The following is a 19,002-nucleotide window of genomic DNA, read 5'->3' as shown; positions in this document are numbered from 1 at the left end:
GGGGCTTTACCCTCCCCAAACCCCAGGTAATATTAACCTGGGACACAGCAGACCCATTCTGGCCTGCACATTTGTCATTCGACCTGCAGGGTACTAAATAATTGGTTTTTAATTACTTTCCAACACTTTTAGAATGAATACGAATAAATCATACGAAACCTGTGTTTCCAGAGAGAACACTGGACTCTAATTCTGTCAGGTTAAGAGCTGGCTGGAGCTGAGTGGTGACTGACCTTGAGAAGGCCAACTTGCCGTTGTCCCTCCTCCATTTCACTTGTTAAGTTACTGCCTGGACACTGTAGGCAGTGGACTTTGCCACCTGGCACACACCCTCAGCCCAAACCATGCACTCCACCACCACGAAGTGTATTTAAAATTGCAAAGTGAGGCGAAGTTGACGCAGAGGATAAGGAACGTCACGGGTGACGTGACTCAGAAGAGCACTGAAATGACTTCGCCTGGGATGTCTAAAGTATCTGGGACATTGCCTGGGAGACAGAGTAGCCTCTGGAGACCCGAGCACTGAGCAGTGTGGTCTGTTCTGACAGCCCTCACGGTCCAAGGTGGGGCCCCCGGGCAGGGCTCTCAAGGCAGCTGCCTTTCTGTTTGTTCCTCGTAGATAGAGGGCGAGAGGAAGTCGCCACCTTAGCTTTAATTAGGTGGTGAAAAATGTAGGGCTCAGGCCACGAGTGAGCTGAAGAGAGACACAATCTGGGGCGTTGAAGCCCTTTCCACGTTGCAACTCCCTTACCAGCCCAGGAAGTTCCGTCCCCCTGGCTACTGACGAATGCCATGCTCCCTGTGGCTGCTCAAGGTTTCCCAGTGGGTTGACTTCTACCAAGGTTTAAATGAGCTTCTTGAAGTCAGGGAAGATGCCTGGGTACTAAGCCAGCACTATACCTGCGATGATTAACCCATCACAAAGGTAGGGGCATGAGGCAGACACGTGAACCATCTCATAGAGATCTCACAAAGTGATCTCATAAAGAAATGCCCAGCCCCAGCCCCTGAAACCCGGAACCACCAGATACGCTATTCTGCTTCAATGGATCGATGGGACCCATTCACCAAGATTAGTGACACAAAGGGTCGTTTTCCCTCTCTGCTGATTCCCCGGTGGTTCATATATTCCCGAACAATGGAAAAAGGGAAGGAAAATATTACGGAACACACAATCCAAATAAAATGCAAATGTTTTCCTCAACAAATCTTCCACGAGGGCTTCTTTTCCTTACGAATTCATCTTCTAGTCTAAACTCGTATTTCTAAAGACACCATAGTCGCTTGCAAAAAAAGCTTAGCTTTGTGCATACTCGTTGAAGAGAAGCCAGGAGCCGAAACCCTGCAAGCAGTAAGTCTTAACTGGCTATTACAATGCTCCGCAGGCTCCTCTTTCTAGCCCTCCTCCAAAAAACAGATGTTTAATGATTTTTTCATGTGTAAAAGCATGCGTAGCTTCAAGAAGTGGTTATAGATTGACTCGAGTTGTGATGAAAGGCTCTAGACCAAGACGACGTGTTCAAGAGAGGAAACCGTGCCTTTAGGGTGCTACTCTTTATGTTTTCAGTTAGCCCTTAGGAGGGAAGGGTAGAGAGAGCCCCAGGAAGGTGCTGAGTGGCTAGGGTTGTTGGAGGTGAACAGGGAGGAGAAAGCGGATTCTGGGGAACTAGGACAGAAGACGTTGTCCACAAGGAACTCATTCAGTACCTGAAGCTGTCGTATCTGTTGGAGCTGGAGCTTGAGTTCGGCCACACTCCGCCTCATGTCAAGCAGGCTCATGTGCATGGCCGAGGTGCCGGCAGGCAGGGGCTGGCTGGCCGGCCCTGAGGACTCCAGTGCGCTGACAGTCTTTCCCCCAGAAACATGGAGTGCTCCTAGGAGAAAAGAGTAGCCAAGAACCTAAGCATCCCAGAAAGGAAAGTCTAAATCCCATCCCAATACAGATTACTGGTAAGTCCTTCATTAGGAACAAAAATTTTTTAAGTTAGGTTGGTCCTCTAAATGGGGAAAAAGAGGAATTGGGTTTAAAATTATGAAACATTCATGCATTATTATAGTATGTGGTCTGTAAATGTCACATCTTAGAAGGCAGATCATAGGACAGTAGGTATAACATAATGCCACACTAAGGAAGCTAGCTAGCTGTCTGTCTATCTTTTGTGTGTCTGTCTATCTATCTTCTTTAAATACACAGGTTTGCACAGAGCAAAGATTAGCTGTATATATAACAAAGTGTTAACATTCTCTCCGGCTAGTAGTATTCCATGAGTTATATATTTTTTTATATTACTACTTTTTGTAGTTTTAAATCTGCATAGTGAGTATGTGGATTTTTACAACAAAAATATAAATTTTTAAGTTTTTTTTTTTAACATTTATTCATTTTTGAGAGACAGAGAGAGACAGAGCATGAGCGGGGGAGGGGCAGAGAGAGAGGGAGAATCGGAAGCAGGCTCCAGGCTCTGAGCTGTCAGCACAGAGCCCGACACGGGGCTTGAACTCATGAACCATGAGATCATGACCTGAGCCAAAGTCGGATGCTTAACTGACTGAACCACCCAGGTGCCCCCAGAAAAATAAGTTTTTCAATTCTGGGACCTAACACAGTGCTTATATGACTACTTCCTGCAGGCAGATGTATCCTGAGAACAGGCACTTAGTTCGGGGTAGACTCAGCCAGTCACCAAAGGAAAAGTAAAAGGAACAGGATACTCTCATGGACCTCTTCAAGGTTTTCAGACCAAAAGAAGGACTCCTGCTCACATCTCCTTCAGTGAGAAAATCAGGTATGGTACAAAATTCTCTAGGAGAAGAATAAAATCAGGCAGCAGAAAGAAACTCTTCCTAAATAGTTTTCTAGCTGCCATAAACTTGTGCTCTGTGGGTCCAACTTAAACAAGCCTCGTGGATTTCGTAAGTCCATCCGGGAAGGGCCTGATTCGACAAAGTGTGCTTTAGAAAATGCCTCAAAAAGGATCCCAAGTACCACTGACAGGATCAGCAAGGTACGGGAATCAAAAGAAAGTGCTGTTGTATTTATAGGACAATGCAATTCTCTGGAATAGGCCTCCAGAGTAGACTCTGAATTCACATTACACACACGCACGCACACACCATCTTCTGGTTAGCTCTCTTTTCTGCAAAGGACAACGTGGAAGGTTGGCGATAGGCTGGGCAGGCCTTCGAGGACAGAATCCTGTTGTGCCTCTGCACAGTCTGAAGTGGACGCAGCACAGGGGCCTCTCTTTCCATCTGGGCTCAGCAACCAAGGGATCCCTTCCCTCCCCAGCACACACAGCCCTGAAAGCCTCAGCGGGGCTGCTCCGGGGTCTAGATGGCGTGCCGGTGAGTGAGGGAGGGCACAGCTGTCCTCTTGCTTGGTCTCAGCAATGCCAGTGAGAGCTGACGGCATACCAAGTTCCTCACCTCCAGAGAACCACTTTCCCAGCCCTCTCGTGGCCCCCTTGCGGAAGTCAGGATCACAGAACAGAAAGCATCATAGGGATTTCCAAAGGAACCCCAGCAAAGCAGACAAAGAGCTGGTCTTTGTACGAGCTAACTCCTATCATCACCGGTCGCGGCTCTGACCAACTTTTGGCTGTTCCCCCTCAAATCAAAATCGCCCCCAGAAGAGCAAAGTGTTCCAAAGGATATTCTCCCAGGGGCACCTGGGTGGCTCAGTCCGTTGAGCGTCCAACTCTTGCCCACACCATTGAGGTATTTCTCCAGTGAAAACCACACGGTGCCAGCTAGCTACCTCGCATGCGGCATTCAGAACTGCTCCGCTATTCTTCAGCCTGGGAAGGCACCCCTCCCTTCTACCTCCCCCTCTTCCCCTTACACACCGTGAGGACACCACAGCGCTCACGACCTCCTGCACGGAGGAAAAGCCGGAGACGACATACCATCTGTGAGAGTTGAATGCTGAACACTGGTTTTAAAAAGTACCTCTCACCACCAAATGTCTTTATGGAATCTCCACTCATTTGTAAAATTCCTTCACCTCTAACCTAATCCACTAAATCTGGTTTCTAACTCCTTCACTGAAATGGCCACCGGTCAGGGGTCACCCCAACAGACGCTGGGCTGACATGAGATCTCCTTGGCGTGATGCTGGGCTTTGTCACTCATTTACTTCTTTTTCAGTCAGTTTTAACTGTTCCTATCCCCTTTCTCCTTACCTTTCTGCTGCTGCATCTTGGTCACTGTCTTTTCTGATTTTTTCCTCAGCCAACCCTTTAAACCCTGGTATGTTTTCCTGGGACTGCTTCTCCTCTCCCTGGATCTATTTCCACCTGCAAATGTCTCCCACATCTTTGTCTCCAGCATCCAGTTATCTTCAGATGCATGTACCAATACCTTCCCATCGCTTCCGGACTTTTCCACAAGCAGGTCAAATTCATTATTTCTCTTCATCTTCTCTAGACCTCTGTCTCTGTAGGTCTAATTTTAGCCAGTGGCACTATTATCCTCCCAATTATTTAAACCACAACCCTGGAAATCATTCTCAGTATCTACTTCCTAGTTGTGTGACTTCACGTAGGGAACATGACCTCTTTCTCTCTCAGTTTCCTCATCTGTAAAATGGACAAATGGGTAAATTGTGTAGGATAATGGAGCCAACGCAGGTGAACTGCTTATTCCAGTGTTTGGTGCAGACAGAACCCCCCACTGCAGTTAGCTGTGATTATTATTTCTCTGAGAAGAGGGGGCAGGAGTCTCTGCCATCCTCCCCTCCTCACTTGGAGGGTCAGCAAGTGGAAAGGCTGGGGGAGCAGGTGCCCTGAAATCTACGGATGCAGCTGCGATTGGCGGGTGGGAACTTGAATGTTAAGTGAGTCCCCTTTCAGACGAGACGTGCACAGGATGTGTGCTCGCCACGCCCACATGGGAGGTGCTCGTACTCTGCTCCCAACAGGCCCGGACTGGTCAGGAGAATCAGGGTGCAGTCTGCAGACCTCACTCCTTTCCGTGCACTTCGCCCTTTCCAGGCAACGCCCACCCCCACCTTTCTCCTACCCAGCCTGCCCTTAGGTCATTCACTTCAGTCAAGTACTTTGTAATGTGAACCTTATTAATGCAAAGATGATGTGATTTTAATGTATCCTGTTGTGACAGAAAGAACACAGGTTTGGGAACTGGCAAGACCGGCTATGACTTCTACTAGCGAGCAGTGTGGCTCACATCTTCCTTAGAGGATTAGATGTGTTCAATGATATAACATACGATATAAAACATCTGGTATGTCCTTGAAATGGGAGGCTCCTTCTGTTCTCTTCTATCCACAGTAAACCAAATATTCCTAAAGTAACGGGAAATCTGGGTTTCCGTTTTTTGGTTTTTTGTTTTTTTTTTTTTACGTTTATTTATTTTTGAGACAGAGAGAGACAGAGCATGAACAGGGGAGGGGCAGAGAGAGAGGGAGACACAGAATCTGAATCGGGCTCCAGGCTCTGAGCTGTCAGCACAAAGCCCCATGCGGGGCTTGAACTCACGGACTGTGAGATCATGACCTGAGCCGAAGTTGGACGCTTAACCGACTGAGCCACCCAGGCGCCCCTGGGTTTCCGTTTTTTATTTACCCTCGGCCAAATGAGCTCCTTGACTTCTCTATAATTCCCTGGACTTGTCTACAGAAGAGGGATTATCCTTTTTTGTCTTGTAGCTTACTTCCTAGGATTCTGGAAGAATTGATATACTTTGCACCCCCGTACAAGGCTGCTATGGCCACGAGAGCCCCGTGGACCACATCTAGCCCTGACACATTAGAACAAGAGACACCAAACCCAGCAGAGACTCGGGGAACAACGCGCGTGCAGTTGCCAGTGGCGCCATGGGCTGGCTCAGCCTTTCAGAGGAGAAAGCTGGCAGCATGTTGCCAGTGCTACTACAGCTCGTCCCTCTGGACTTATTGATTCCACTTTGGGAAACACATCTCAAGGAAGTTACACCTGGTCCTCTCCCCTGGTTCTAAAAGAGACAGGGACAAAAATTTTCAACACTAAGAAATGAAACAGCCTACATATCTCTAAAGAGATTGGGGCACCTTCACACAAAAGAATGAGGTAAAACGACAGGTGGGACCGTGTGGCTGTGGGTCACATGTGGGGCCATACACTCAGTCTTCCCATCTGGAGCATGGGAATGACAACTGTGCCTATCCTGTGTAGATGTGTCAGGAGCTAATGAGTTCACGCATGAAAAGCACTCAGAATGGTGTGTGGCATAGAAGAAACACTCACTAAGTGTTTCCCATGATGAGCATGATGATGTCACCAAAAGTGAAAAGGGGTAAAGGGACAATGTAAAAGAGCACGTACGCATTGATTAGAACAATGGTGTCGGGTACTCATCATTTCTAGAATCGAATCCAGAGGAATGGAAGGTTGCAGTGTTCGGTAGGCAAACTTTGTTCTCCCCAGCTTCACTGAGACTTAATTGACACACAACATTGTGTATCTTTAGGATGTGTTGATTTGATATACTTATATATTACAATATGATTACTACCACAGTGTTAGCTAACACGCCCATCATGTCACATGATTACCATCTCTTTTTTGCGGCAAGAACATTTAACATCTATTCTCTTGGCAACTTTCAAGGGTACAGTTGAGTACTGTGATCTGTAATCACAATGCTGGGCATCAGATCCCCAGAACGTGTTCATCTTCTAAATGGAAGTCTGTACTCTTGACCAACACCTCCCCGCTTCCCCCAACCTTCAGCCCCTGGTGACCACCATTCCGCTCTCTGTTTCTATGAGTTCACTAGGTTCTTTTCTTCCCCCTTTACATTCATAATTGGTGAGAAAATAAAAGAAGGAATGAATATCTCTCAAACAAACTGGCAATCGTTCTGAAGACAGGTTTAGCAATTTCTGCTAAATAATTCTCTGGCTGAAGCCAAAGCCACTGATTGATTTCTGAGTAAACCAACAAATCCCATGAGGATTGGAAATGCTGGACGCCCAACCCTCCTGGCTTTACAGCTCAACTGCCTGTAGTCAGCTAGGGAGGAACCAGGTCTAACAGTGGACTCAGCTGAAGTCCCAAGGTCTGTCCATTCTACCATGCTGCATGACACTCTGTGGCTTCCCCCAATTAGGGGTTTCACCCAACTTGCCACATGCTTCCTGTGTAACTCACTAGCCAAACATGTCCCTGGTCATGATTTCTATTTCTAATCCAACACAAGGGAAGACCTCTTACTCTTGAGAGGAGGCCCGCTTTGAGCCTGTGGCAGAAGACGTACATTAAATATACCTGGATAGTAGGGGACTCCACTGGGCATACAATTGGAGCTTCTTTTGGGGGGATGCTGGCATTTAAAAAGCTGGCCTTGGTCCAAGCACACCTTCTCTCCCCACCTCTATCACTGGCTCCCTTCTTGTCCGTCCCCATTCTGCAGCTGGGCTGAGGTCCTTACTCATCGTCCAGTGGCTTCACTTTTTGCACTAAGAGTAATATTTAAATTCCTTACCACGGCATTTGCTCATGCCTCCCCTCCCCTCAATGGCTCTTCCTCTCCCCACTCACTCACCTGAGTCCCATTCATCCTTTGGGCCTCAGCTTATGTCACTTCCTCAGGGAAATGTCTTAGTCTAGGCGAGCTCTGTGGATGAAACACTCACCCTGCGCTTCTTCTTACCACTCAGAATTACTCGTCCTGTATCTGTTTCTCCCCCCGGCTTAGGAATTCAGGCAGGCAGCCTGTCTGAATTATGCCCACTGTCTCTGCCCAGTGCCAGGCACATATATATTTGTGGGATGTATGGCCATATACACGTGTAAATGAAAGAAGAATGAATGAATGAATGAATGAAGACAGAAAGGAGAGGACTGAAGGGCTTAGGCTATCTCCCCTCCCCTGAATGAATGACTCATCTGGAATTTCAGCGTTATGCAGGGAAGGTGTGGGGGGTCAGGCGTCATCCAGAAAGCCTCTGAAATCATACCAATTAGGCGACTTAGGGAAAGGTTAAATGCTCCGAAACAAGCCAGAGCTAACCAAAGGCAGCCTGCAGAGGCTCTGAGGGACACTTACCTGCACCATCTGTGTGGCTCTTATTGGCTGTGGATTTCATCATTTTCTCGCTGAATAAAAGAAAAAGAGAGTCAGCTATACGGTTTCCCAAATGCCCTTTTTCTCCCCCCCTTCCATTGACTATTCTAAGCAATCAGCAGCAGCTAGTGATGGTATTAAGCAATGTGTTTTAGCATCAGCGTCACTATCGGCCGGGATGGAAGAGGCTTCCCAGGTAGGCGTCTGACACTGCCGGTGGAATGCGGCTGAGGCACGCTCACGACTTTCGGATGAGGTGGATGTGGAGACGTGTGGATGGCGCTGGCAGGCACTGCACAGTGGTCCATGAAGCCACATGCACTCTGGGAAACCCACCTACCCTCCTTGGGCCAAAGTGTTACCTTCGACCAAGAATTACCGGAAGGAAAAACAAACAAACAAACACACAAACCACGATTCATAGAGATGTGCATATTTTCAGCCTTGAGATGATTACAAGGAAACGGATTTGAATGAAGGAATGATCTTAATGATTAAAGAGAAACAGATCGAATTATCTGTAATTGGTTTGCTTTTCTTCTTTTTACCTAGACGCATCTTTGCTATTACTCGTAATGGGCCCTTTAAAAAGCGCAGACTGAACAAGACCAGTTAAACTGGCAATCTGTTTCTCCATGGCTTGCATCCTCTCTCTGGAAAACAAGAGAATGGTTTGTTAAAGCTATATTGGCTTTCAGACTGGTTTGTCTGGGTGAATGATCACCTGAGGGTTATAAAACGTACCACCTAGAAGGCTGGCAAAGTTCACCCCATCCTGGCTCGGGGAATGTTGCAGAGCCGACAAAGCCCCGCTGAGTTCAAGAGTCGATGATCAGAGGTTAATATTAACCCAGTGATCTCACTGAGAAAACACCGGTCAGATGAGAACAGGCCTTCTGGAAAATCGAACAGCGCCTCCTTCGGAAATGATTCTGTGTGCGCGTCGTGTTTTTGAGGCTCTCTGCCCTGCTTTCGCTATTTTCCCTCTGGCGCCAGCGGTGTTCCAGGCCAGCTGTGGCCTGGTGGCACAGACTTCCAAGCTGTCCTCGTCAGCTGGGAGGCTGCTGCCTGATTTTGGTGTCAATGACAGAGATGTTTGTGGAGAGTGGAGTGATACTTGTTTCATAGCCCAAAAGCAACGCACGTGAATGTCTTTTAAGGAAAAACATGATTGGGATCAATCTCTTGACTTGGGGGTAGGGGATGCTCAATGTAATGTCATAGGAACCTTAACCTGGGGCCTTTTACAGGATCAAGTAGGAAGACAAATATCCCTAACAGCTTCGGTCATCTTAAGACACAAATGAAGAATCCCCTACAGTTACGTCCCCTACACAGACACCGCACGTTAGTGTTCGGGGCCCTTTCATGCTCCATCACAATTCATCGGGCCTTTGAAACAGGCTCACATTGTACCTCGGACAATGGCGGTTTTACAGAACGATTAGCATTGTTTTCAATACATTATACACACGTCACCACAACAAAGTAACCTCTACTGAGTAATGGGCAGCACAAATGTGAATTCAATTACCCTTATGTGGTAGCTTAAAACAATACAGGGAAGAGAGTCGAGAACAGTTTGAATAGTGTGGGCACCTCGCCTGCCAACATATCCCATCAGCAGATGTCAACTTGAGACAGAGAAGTGAACCCACTCTTCACTGTGGATCTCCACCCCACAGACCTCTGTAGTGTCAGCAACAGTGATTCCTGTGCTACAAATGGTATATGCGTACATCGTGGCTTTTAAACACAAGCCAACTTCTTTATCTGGTACCCAATGGAAAAAATCACTGTGGTCTGTTCCTCCTCTAGAAAAAAATAATCGGTTAAGTTGGACTAATTGAGAGGTGATGTATCTGAATCTCAACGTTCATGGCAATCAAGAGGATTTTTAAGGGTCATTTTGCCTAGACACAACCTTTAGGCCTTGCATTTTGCCTTGGGAGTATAACCTTTAGCGCGATATGAATCACTGAAGTTAATTTCCCAATTACGAGTTTCTGACTTCACAATTTCATGCATTTTCTTTAGCTTAAAATGGATCGTTCTGTCCCAAGACCGAGTTTCTTGGATGTGAGTCATACAGTCTGAATAGTTACCAGTTCTGAACACGATAAGGAAAAAAAAAACCCAACTGACGTATTAATAATATGATCTCTTTGTTCTAATGGTATGGAGAGGAGAAATCTCAAATAGTCTGAGCCGAAATTCCATGGAATGGCTTTCCAGATATTTCCAGGCAGAGTAGTGAAGACCAAACATCAAAGCTGCAGAACATTTTGAGTCTTACACCTGTGCTCTTGGCCTTGTCTCTGCCATAAGACAGAACGTGTGCCAAAGAGACAAGTTAGTAAGAAATTTCAGTCAAGAAATCAGGTTAGTAAATATCCAACGGAAATCCCAAGCTTATCAGACCCATACGGCAAAGAAAATATGGGTGGTGGTCGATCATGCTGCCTTCATGTGGGAGACACAGCCTTAGTCAAATGGGCTCGTGGGAAATGAATGACTCCCAGCAGCCCTGCTGAGCACTGGATGGAAGTCGTCCAGTGCCTCCATTCTTCCCACGGTAATGCTGGAGTCAAGCTCATGGCCCTAAGGGTGCAGGTGCATTCAGAACCACCTTGAGATATACTAGCTTATTCAATTCTAGGAAAATGCAAAGAATTCCTGGATTCCTTCCTTCCTTCTTTCCTTCCTTCCTCCCTCCCTTCCTTCCTTCCTCCCTCTCTCCTTTTTAAGTGGGATGACATTTTTAGAGTCTAGGCAGCTTTGGTTAAGGAGTGGCTTAAAACAGTCCGTGAAGCTGGAATGTGGGATAGGAAGGCGCAGTGACAACCTATCCAGACACGACGACAACAAAGTTAAGAAAGAGAAGAAAAAGGGGCCCCGTGGTGCTCAGTTGGTGAAGTGTCCAGGCTGTGATCTCGCGGTTTGTGAGTTCGAGCCCTACATCGGGCTCTGTGCTGACAGTTTAGAGCCTGGAGCCTGCTTTGGATTCTGTGCCTCCCTCTCTCTCTGCCCCTTTCCCACTCACGTTCTGTCTCTCTCTCTCTCAAAAATAAATAAATATTTAAAAAAAAAAAAAAAGAAAGAGGAGAAATGGCTAAGTCTATGACTGTAGGGAATAAAGGAGAATCTGACAGGCGGAAATAGCATAAGGGATTCTAACATCACCCAACCTGATTAGGGCCCAATCAGTGTTCTCTCTGATCATTGCTCTCTAGTCACCACTTTCATTACCCAGTTTAACAAAGGAGGGCAGCAGCACAAAACAGCAAGCAAAGCACCTGAATCATTCCAGGTTCAGAGCACTGCTCAGTCATCATCACGGGTAGAAGTGCAGAATGTTACAGCACAGGTTGGGTCCTCTCCACATGGGTGTCCATGGGGCTTCCTTCTTACACACCTTTGGCTTTTTCCTTGGCTCAGTGGGTACTTGGCTTCTCACTGGGCCCCCCCTGACAATGGTTTTAGGATACAGAGAAAGACAATACCTAACCAGCGCTCCATTCTTCTTTCCTCACGGAGACATGATGCGATTAAGTCAAAATCACAAAACTGCCTGGGGTAAGAGTTTGGGCACCGTGGAGCCCAGCCTCATACCCAGTCCTGGTACACACACACTTGGTTCTCCCTTTCGATCTATGAGAGTATGGTCGTGAATACTCCCTGAGTGGCCTCCTCCAGGCTATGTCACTGGTGGGGCCACCAGGAAGGAGACATGATCTGTCAGAGGCTTGAGAGTTCGGAACACTTGAGTCTGATGGCCAAGAGGGAGCAATTCTCTCCCACTGTCCAGGAAACAGCGGGGAGGGTACAAGACCGAGGCATCACACGTACCAATTTGCACATGCATGTCCCGCTGCCTCGGCCAAACCCGCTTTACAAAAATACAATTCTTTTGACACATGGTAATGAGAAAACTTTTTCCCTCCTATTTAATCATCAAAGTGTTTCTGGTTTCAGGATTCATTTGAGGGAGATTATCTGATTTATAAATTCATAAATAAGATTGTCTTTCCATTTCATGGTTGGTAATCTGGAAACAATTTTATGGTTTAACTAAATTACAGCAACTGGAAACTGATGCAGCCTTCTCCCATGATGAAATGTTATGAAGGATGTTTTAATGTGAAAAGGAAAAAAAGAGAAATGCAGTGGAAGAAAAGAAATTAAATATGACCCTGTCATTTAATTGCAGTGGCAATTTTGTATGATAATCGTCAGAATATTAAAAATGCTTAAGCTAATTCTTGCCAATATTGCTTGGTTTAAGGTATTACAGAACTGGTATAATTACTGTTGAAAAGATGGTTTAAAAGTGATTTCATAAACCATTTTGTATCATTCCATAAACCATATTTATGTGATTAGGATGTATGGTTAACTAGTCATTTAGTGCCATAAAGTCAGCCTGGCTGAATGCATCTTCTTGGGACCCAAGCGTAATATTAATAAAAAATTCAAGTCCAATCCAGGGAAAGTGCTGATCCCAGTATTTAAATTCCCTCTGCTACAACCAGCTTTCCCTGCAAACCCATGTCTGCCTGTGATGAAGCAAAACCCTGACTGGGCACAGTCTGATCTTGTCTTCAGAGTTCAGGGAAGGAAAGAGTCTGCATTTGAGGGAACGTTTCAGCCAGTAACTCCATTTACACAACTTAAAAAAATTTTTTTAATGTTTATTATTTATTTTTGAGACAGAGAGAGAGAGAGAGAGAGAGAACATGAATGCAGAGGGGCAGAGAGAGAGAGGGAGACACAGAATCCGAAGCAGGCTCCAGGCTCTGAGCAGTCAGCACAGAGCCAGATGCGGGGCTCAAACCCACAACCTGTGAGATCATGACCTGAGCTGAAGTCGAACCCTTAACTGACTGAGCCACCCAGGTGCCCCATTTATACAACTTCTTGATTCAAATTTCCACCTTCAACATTTTTTGCCTAGAGACTTGCCTTTATGCTGACCGAGGCCTCGTTAAACCTGAATTAAGTCCTTATCATTGTACATCTAAGTAAATTAATGGCTATTAAAAAACAAGTCGGTGTGGCAACAACTAGGAGACTGGTAATTCCTCCATAATGAATCCCTAAGGATATGGTTTTAAATATCCAGAAGTGTCAGGGAGCTGATGGAAACCAGTCAGGCGAGCTGACGGGATCAGCCTCTGTCGGAGGCGCTCACCTTCCAAACCAGCTACCAACGCTGAAACCCACGGGTACAGGAGAGTCAATTACAATGACATTAACCAGGGCTGTTCTTCTGGGAGTGCTTACCAGGTGGCCAATCAATTCATTTCTAGTTCTAATATTTTGTGACTATTTTTGTGTTTGGTTCCTGCTCATCCCGTCATCTCTCTCTCCCCAGAAAGTCAGAAACACAGTCAACAAGTCACCAACAAATGTTTTTGAGCACTTAATATGTGCTAGGCATGGAGCAATCCGCTGTGAACACAGGGGTGAATAAAGTACCATCATTCCTTCACAAAGTCACTTTTTTTTTCTTTTCTGGGAGAAATCTAAGTGAACTAAAACCCTTTAGTCTTGGCAGTGACAAAGGCATTTTCCAGAGCTGAACAGTGAACAGGCTTAAAGCTAGGCGATGCCCTTGTTTGCTCATGCCCTGATTCTCTGGTATGAGGGGGAAAAAAAAAACCAAAGTAATTAAAGACACTGTTTTCAGAAGAGTTCAACAGAACACTGGAATTCAAATTATCTGAATTTGTGGTAAAGCTTCAAATAGGACTCTCAGCAATGAACTTTCTATTTCTGCCTGATGTTAACCTACTGGTGAAAAAAACTGTAGAACTAAAAACATTCCTCCAAAAACTCCCCATAAATTTAACTTCTCATGGAAACATCTAGATTTATGGAGGAGACACTGATGGAGTTGGTAGTCACTGCAAAGGGGCTGCAATGTTTTGTATGTATTAAGATCGACCCCATCCTCACCCCACTGCATGCTGCTCAGGGAGAACGACCATGTCTGGCAATTTTTCTCGTGTTCTCAGTCCTTAGATGAAAACTGGGCACACAGAGGGTGATGAAGAAATATCGTTTCTAACACTGGCCTTGAAGGCTGCTATTTCTCTCCTTGTCCTCTGCTCACGGAGAAGGAAGACTGGGTATGTTCGTTTCCTATTACCCCTTCAATTCATTGTTCTGTCTGAGCTCACAACATCTCCCATGCTTCTGAATTCTGAGTTACTCATCTGTGAATGTCCTACGAGCATCTAGGAAGTTCCCTCACATCCTTGGAGAACTTCAGTGTGGGAAGCTGGCCTCCTGTCTGTCACATTCCAATCCATTATCTCTTGTGGCTTCAATATCTGCTCGGATAACCTTTCAAAGTTGGCCAATACAGACCTTCAGCGCTTCTTCACAGACATGCTCTGACCTCACATTCTTACTTGGTATGCTTTTATTGTCTAGATCTAAAAGTCCAAGTTTTCACCAAGTGAAGAAGGAAACCGTGACCGAAGCTGAGGTGTTCACCTGGAATGCTCTGCGTTTTACTTATGGGCACAAAGATACATGCATTTAACGGCACCTGTAAAGAAACAGGCAAAAATGGAGCCCCGTTTACAAGGGGCCAGGGAAAAAAGCTATTTCTAATCTTTCTTCATAAACTCACGGAGGCACTGAGAAAATGGAGGTTTGTAATAGGGATGTTAAGAGAGAATTTTGTGAGAATGACAGTATTCCTCGGAATAAACAGTTCTTCACATATTAGCCAGTAACTGATGCTGTTTCCCCTAAAGGACTCAGATGACATTTGAAGGCCAGCAACTTCAACAATCACTGAGTGTGAGTGCTGGGACGGACACTGAGGGGGTAAAGGATGCCAGTCTTTCTTGCCGACCCCAGGCTTCAGAGGACCCCAATGGGGTGGGCACAGCTGGCTGAGTTCTAAGAGGTGCGTGTGCTGCAAGCAATCAGGTGCCCCTGGATGATAGACACAGAGCAGTCTCCTGGGGAAGAGCACCTCCTCCTAGAAGGAAATGTGTGAATGAAGCCCAAGAGAATAGGAGTTAGCAGAGGGAGAAGGGGAAGGAGAAGAGAGTAGAAGAGTGTTCTAAGGGGAGTCCCAGGGCAAGAGCAGAAGCATTAGACTAATACAATTTAATGGAAGCAAAAACTGTGGACCAGGAATTAATCTAGACCTGTGCTCTGACTCCAGAAGCGGGCAGGGGCAGGGTACGGAGACTTGGCAGGAGGCAAGTGTAGCAGATCAGGTAAGAGTGGTGGTGGCTGGGACCAGGGTGGCATCCATGAGGTCAAGAACTACGGCTGGAGTCAAGGAACCTTTGGTACTGAACTAACAGCATTCTCTGGTTGTCCAAATGGGGAGTGCGAGAGCCAGCAATCAAGATGGCACCCGAGGCTTTCCACCTGAGTAAGGAATGAATGAAGCCGCCGTGCCTGAGATGAGAAGACAGGAGCTCATCTTGGGACACACGGGGTTCAAGCCAACCAACAGACATCCGAGGGGGGTGGGGAACACAGAATCTGTACTCACACGTCACTTAATGCCTCCAAGCCTCAGCTTCCTCAACCGTCAAACTAGGCTAACAACAGCCTTCCCTGTCCCACAGGGCTGTCATCCTACAGAGGCCCAGGAAATGACGGCAAAGGAGAAAGTACATGTGCAAACACCTTATAACCCACAGAACATTAGGGGTGCACCTGGCTTCCTTTTACCCCTTTGACTTCATTCACTCAGCAGGTATTTTTCTGGCATCGACTGTGTGCCAGGCACAGTTCCAGTGGCCGGGGGATGTAACGGTGAATGAAACAGAGGGCTTGCTCTCATCGAATTTACATTCTAGGGGATGAGGGTAATGGTACAACAACGATTTATGTATGTGTATAAATAGATGTATATGGTCTTATATAGAAATATGTATTTTATGTATTTAATTATGTGTGTGTGTGTGTGTGTGTGTGTGTGTGTGTGTGTGTGTGTGTGTTGTAACTTTAATTACAATGGCCGGTAAGGGCCTCGCTGAGCTGATGGTGTTGGAGTAAAAGCCCTGATGTTGGTGAGGAGCCAGTCAGGTAGACATGTGGGAAAAGAGGGCACAGGGTAGAGAAAGAGCATATGCAAAGTCCCTGAGGCAGGAAAGGCCTGACAGGTTCAAACACAGGAAGCCAGTGATGGAGGAACTCGTGACAGGTTATGCAAAAGGCTGAATGAGCTTTCAGCATGCAGAGGAAATAGGCCCTTCAAAGTCTCCTGCCCCTTGCCAATCTCCTTATGCCCAACACTCAAATACCATGTCTGAAATGCTGCCAGACTTAGAATTCTAGAATTACAGAATTTTCTGGTTGGAAGGAACTTATTTAGGTCCCACACATTTACAGATTTCCTTCCATTCTGGTTCAGTGATCTTGACAAGCAAAGAAAAAAAAAAAGGTGTGGCAGGCCCAGCAGGTCAGGCAAAGCACAGCCGCACCCAGGTCTGTGCTCCCAAGAGTATAATCACTCCTTGCAAACGATGTTCCAACCGTGTTCTGCCCAGCACAGCAAATGCGCCTGGGAGTTCTCCAGGTAGCTTTTAACCTATTTCACAACTTGCTTTCTGGGCATGCTGTCCTGGCTGGGACCAGAATACAGTCCCAAGTCAGGCATGAGGATACCCACATCCAAATGGCCAGATCCAGTGGCCCTGCAGGAAGAAGTCAGTATTGCTCTTATTTATAGAGAATTTTCCAGTTCACTGTCCAGTTTCTACCCATGTTGATTAAAGCTGCACAGAACCACTGAGAGGTTCCAGCGAAGGGCATGGAGGTTTAGCAAGGCAGAGGTTCTCCTAAAGACACACGGCTAGTTCACCTGCGATCCCATGATCTGGTGCTCCCTGCACGGCTCTGAGTTGCCTCACACAGTGACTCATCATCTGGGGTGAGGCACTCCACATTTCCGTGGGGGCCAAGAACCTTCACTCTCCAGGACAAGCCTACACCCCGGCGTATGAAATCACCTCCTTTGCATTTTCTTTCTCTTCCCTGAGGGGAAGCTTTCATATTCATGCTCTGGAAGTGACATCTCACATTTTGTACAGGTACAAACCGGTAGGAACAGCCGTTCATTCATGTCCCAGCTACCTGAACAGGGGCCTGTAATTCACCTTCCAAGGAGAGATAGCATCAGCGGTGATGGATAGATGGTCCCTTGACTGGTCCTAAGGGAGCTGTGACAATAAGTTCTCCACTCCCAACTGCTTTTGATCTGTGAAATCGCAGCATGAACTCAAAAGATAATGACTCGGGAAAAGGAAGGAAGACATTTCCTACCGTTGGCGTCTATCATGTCTTTTTGTATTTTGTCTTCTTAGATACTTGTGTTTACTGGGAAAGTTAGGGACATACTGCCTTTATTACAAAGACAAAAACCATATTGAGACAGTTTGACAGTGAAAACATCATGTGGCTGGAGTAGCTCAAGACATGGGCTTTTCTGTTTCTCCTACAACGTCAATGATGAGCACAGTGGTCTCTAAGACCCCTTCAGCTCTGAGGATGGACAGGGAGGGAGAGGAGGTATTCACTAGTACTACACGAGTGGAGTGGGCAATGCAGACTTTTTAAGACCTGAGGTTTTTGGAAGTTTGAATGAATCCTTAGACCTGGTGATATTTTTCAAACACTTCATTTATGAAAAACAAACTCCAAAGATTCAATAAGGACCAGTGTAAATCTCCATCTCTACCAGACAGAAGGACAACCAATCACAAATGAGGCTAAAATGCATCCCTGACATCACGAGGACCTGGGATTATCCACCTCCTGGGCCATGGGGTTACTTAGAGGAATCCTATCTTCGGGCTGGCTTTGCATTGCTTCGGGCAAGACTCTGCATTGAACTGTTCTTGCCATAGTTCAAGGAGGAAGAACCTGTACCTAAACATTTTTTCTTCTCTTTGAAGAAGGCAAGGAGAAGGGAGTATCTGAGTCGCACAGGATGTAGGTTACTCTGGCTTTGCTTCTGGTTTCAGACGTCAGGCATCTGACTGACAGCACCTTGTGAATATTCAAAGAAGATACAGGGTGCATTTAATTTCATCTAATTAGTGACAGATGATGGCTTTCCCTTTTGAGAAATTGGTTTGCTTAAAGTAACACAGACCTTGTGACATTCATTCCACTGGTATTTTTGGTAGAATAGCCCTTGTGTAAGAGCAAAGCTACCTTCATAAACTTGTCAGTTCGTTAAGTATTGTGTTTACCAGTCAGTTCTTGCCTGCATCTAGCAGCCTAAGGAATGACAAGCAAAGAATACTCAACCATGAAGTTATATTCCTGTGAATTAAGTAATAATTCAATTTATTGGCGCTCATTTGACTTCTGAGGCTGGCAAAACGTCATATCCAGATGCCATTTTTTATAGTACCATAATGGCAGAAATAGAGCAAATTTTGAATCGAGATCAGTCTGTCTTTCCAAATGTTATCTTTTCACTTCGTTGTGTATGTCCCTTAAATTGTAGTCCATTCCGACATTCTCATGAAAGCTCCCAGACCAGTGTAAGTTCAGGAAAGTTCTCTTTTCTTCTGAATTCACAGCAATTACTGTCTGTATCACTTCTTTTGAATTAATTATGCACAAGCAGTCCCCAGATGATGATAGCCTTGTAATTGAAAAGTTTACTTGTACTTTCATTGTTTAGAACTCGGAATTGGTGGTTGGATTTCCAGCTGGCCCACAGAAGCCTCTTTAACCTACAATGTATTATTAGTGCTATCATTGTTCCCCATTGTTTTCAAGAAAAAAACGTGTCCTGACTTTCCAGCTGGACGTGGAGGTGTGAGAACAGATCTCCCCCTGGAGTCCCAGCCTCAGGGAGAGACACTCTTTCCCCCTTAGTGGCCTGGCATGGCCTCCTCCCTTCTTTCTTCTTCACTAGGAGATAGTGTCACTCTTAGGTGACAA

General features: G+C 46.0%; 1 protein-coding gene across 10 annotated transcripts in view; it reads right to left on the bottom strand.

Moving 5' to 3' along the window:
* Positions 1-19,002, bottom strand: part of KIAA1217 (KIAA1217 ortholog) — a 447,053-nt gene that overhangs the window by 39,071 nt on the left and 388,980 nt on the right. For 5 of the 10 annotated variants that reach the window (XM_060659150.3, XM_060659156.3, XM_060659151.3 and 2 more), the window contains 3 exons: positions 8,613-8,717; positions 8,047-8,096; positions 1,708-1,874 (listed from right to left, as the gene is read on the bottom strand). In XM_060659150.3, coding sequence (XP_060515133.3) covers positions 1,708-1,874; positions 8,047-8,096; positions 8,613-8,717 — 322 coding nt within the window. Of the gene's footprint in view, positions 1-1,707; positions 1,875-8,045; positions 8,097-8,612; positions 8,718-19,002 lie in introns of all 10 variants that reach the window. The other 5 variants (XM_060659152.3, XM_081796073.1, XM_060659155.3 and 2 more) reach the window with 3 other exon arrangements.

The sequence above is a fragment of the Panthera onca genome, chromosome B4, assembly GCF_046562875.1.
Source record: "Panthera onca isolate mPanOnc1 chromosome B4, mPanOnc1 haplotype 2, whole genome shotgun sequence".
Classification (NCBI taxonomy): Eukaryota; Metazoa; Chordata; class Mammalia; order Carnivora; family Felidae; genus Panthera; species Panthera onca.
This window is presented reverse-complemented; position numbering and strand designations above follow the sequence as displayed.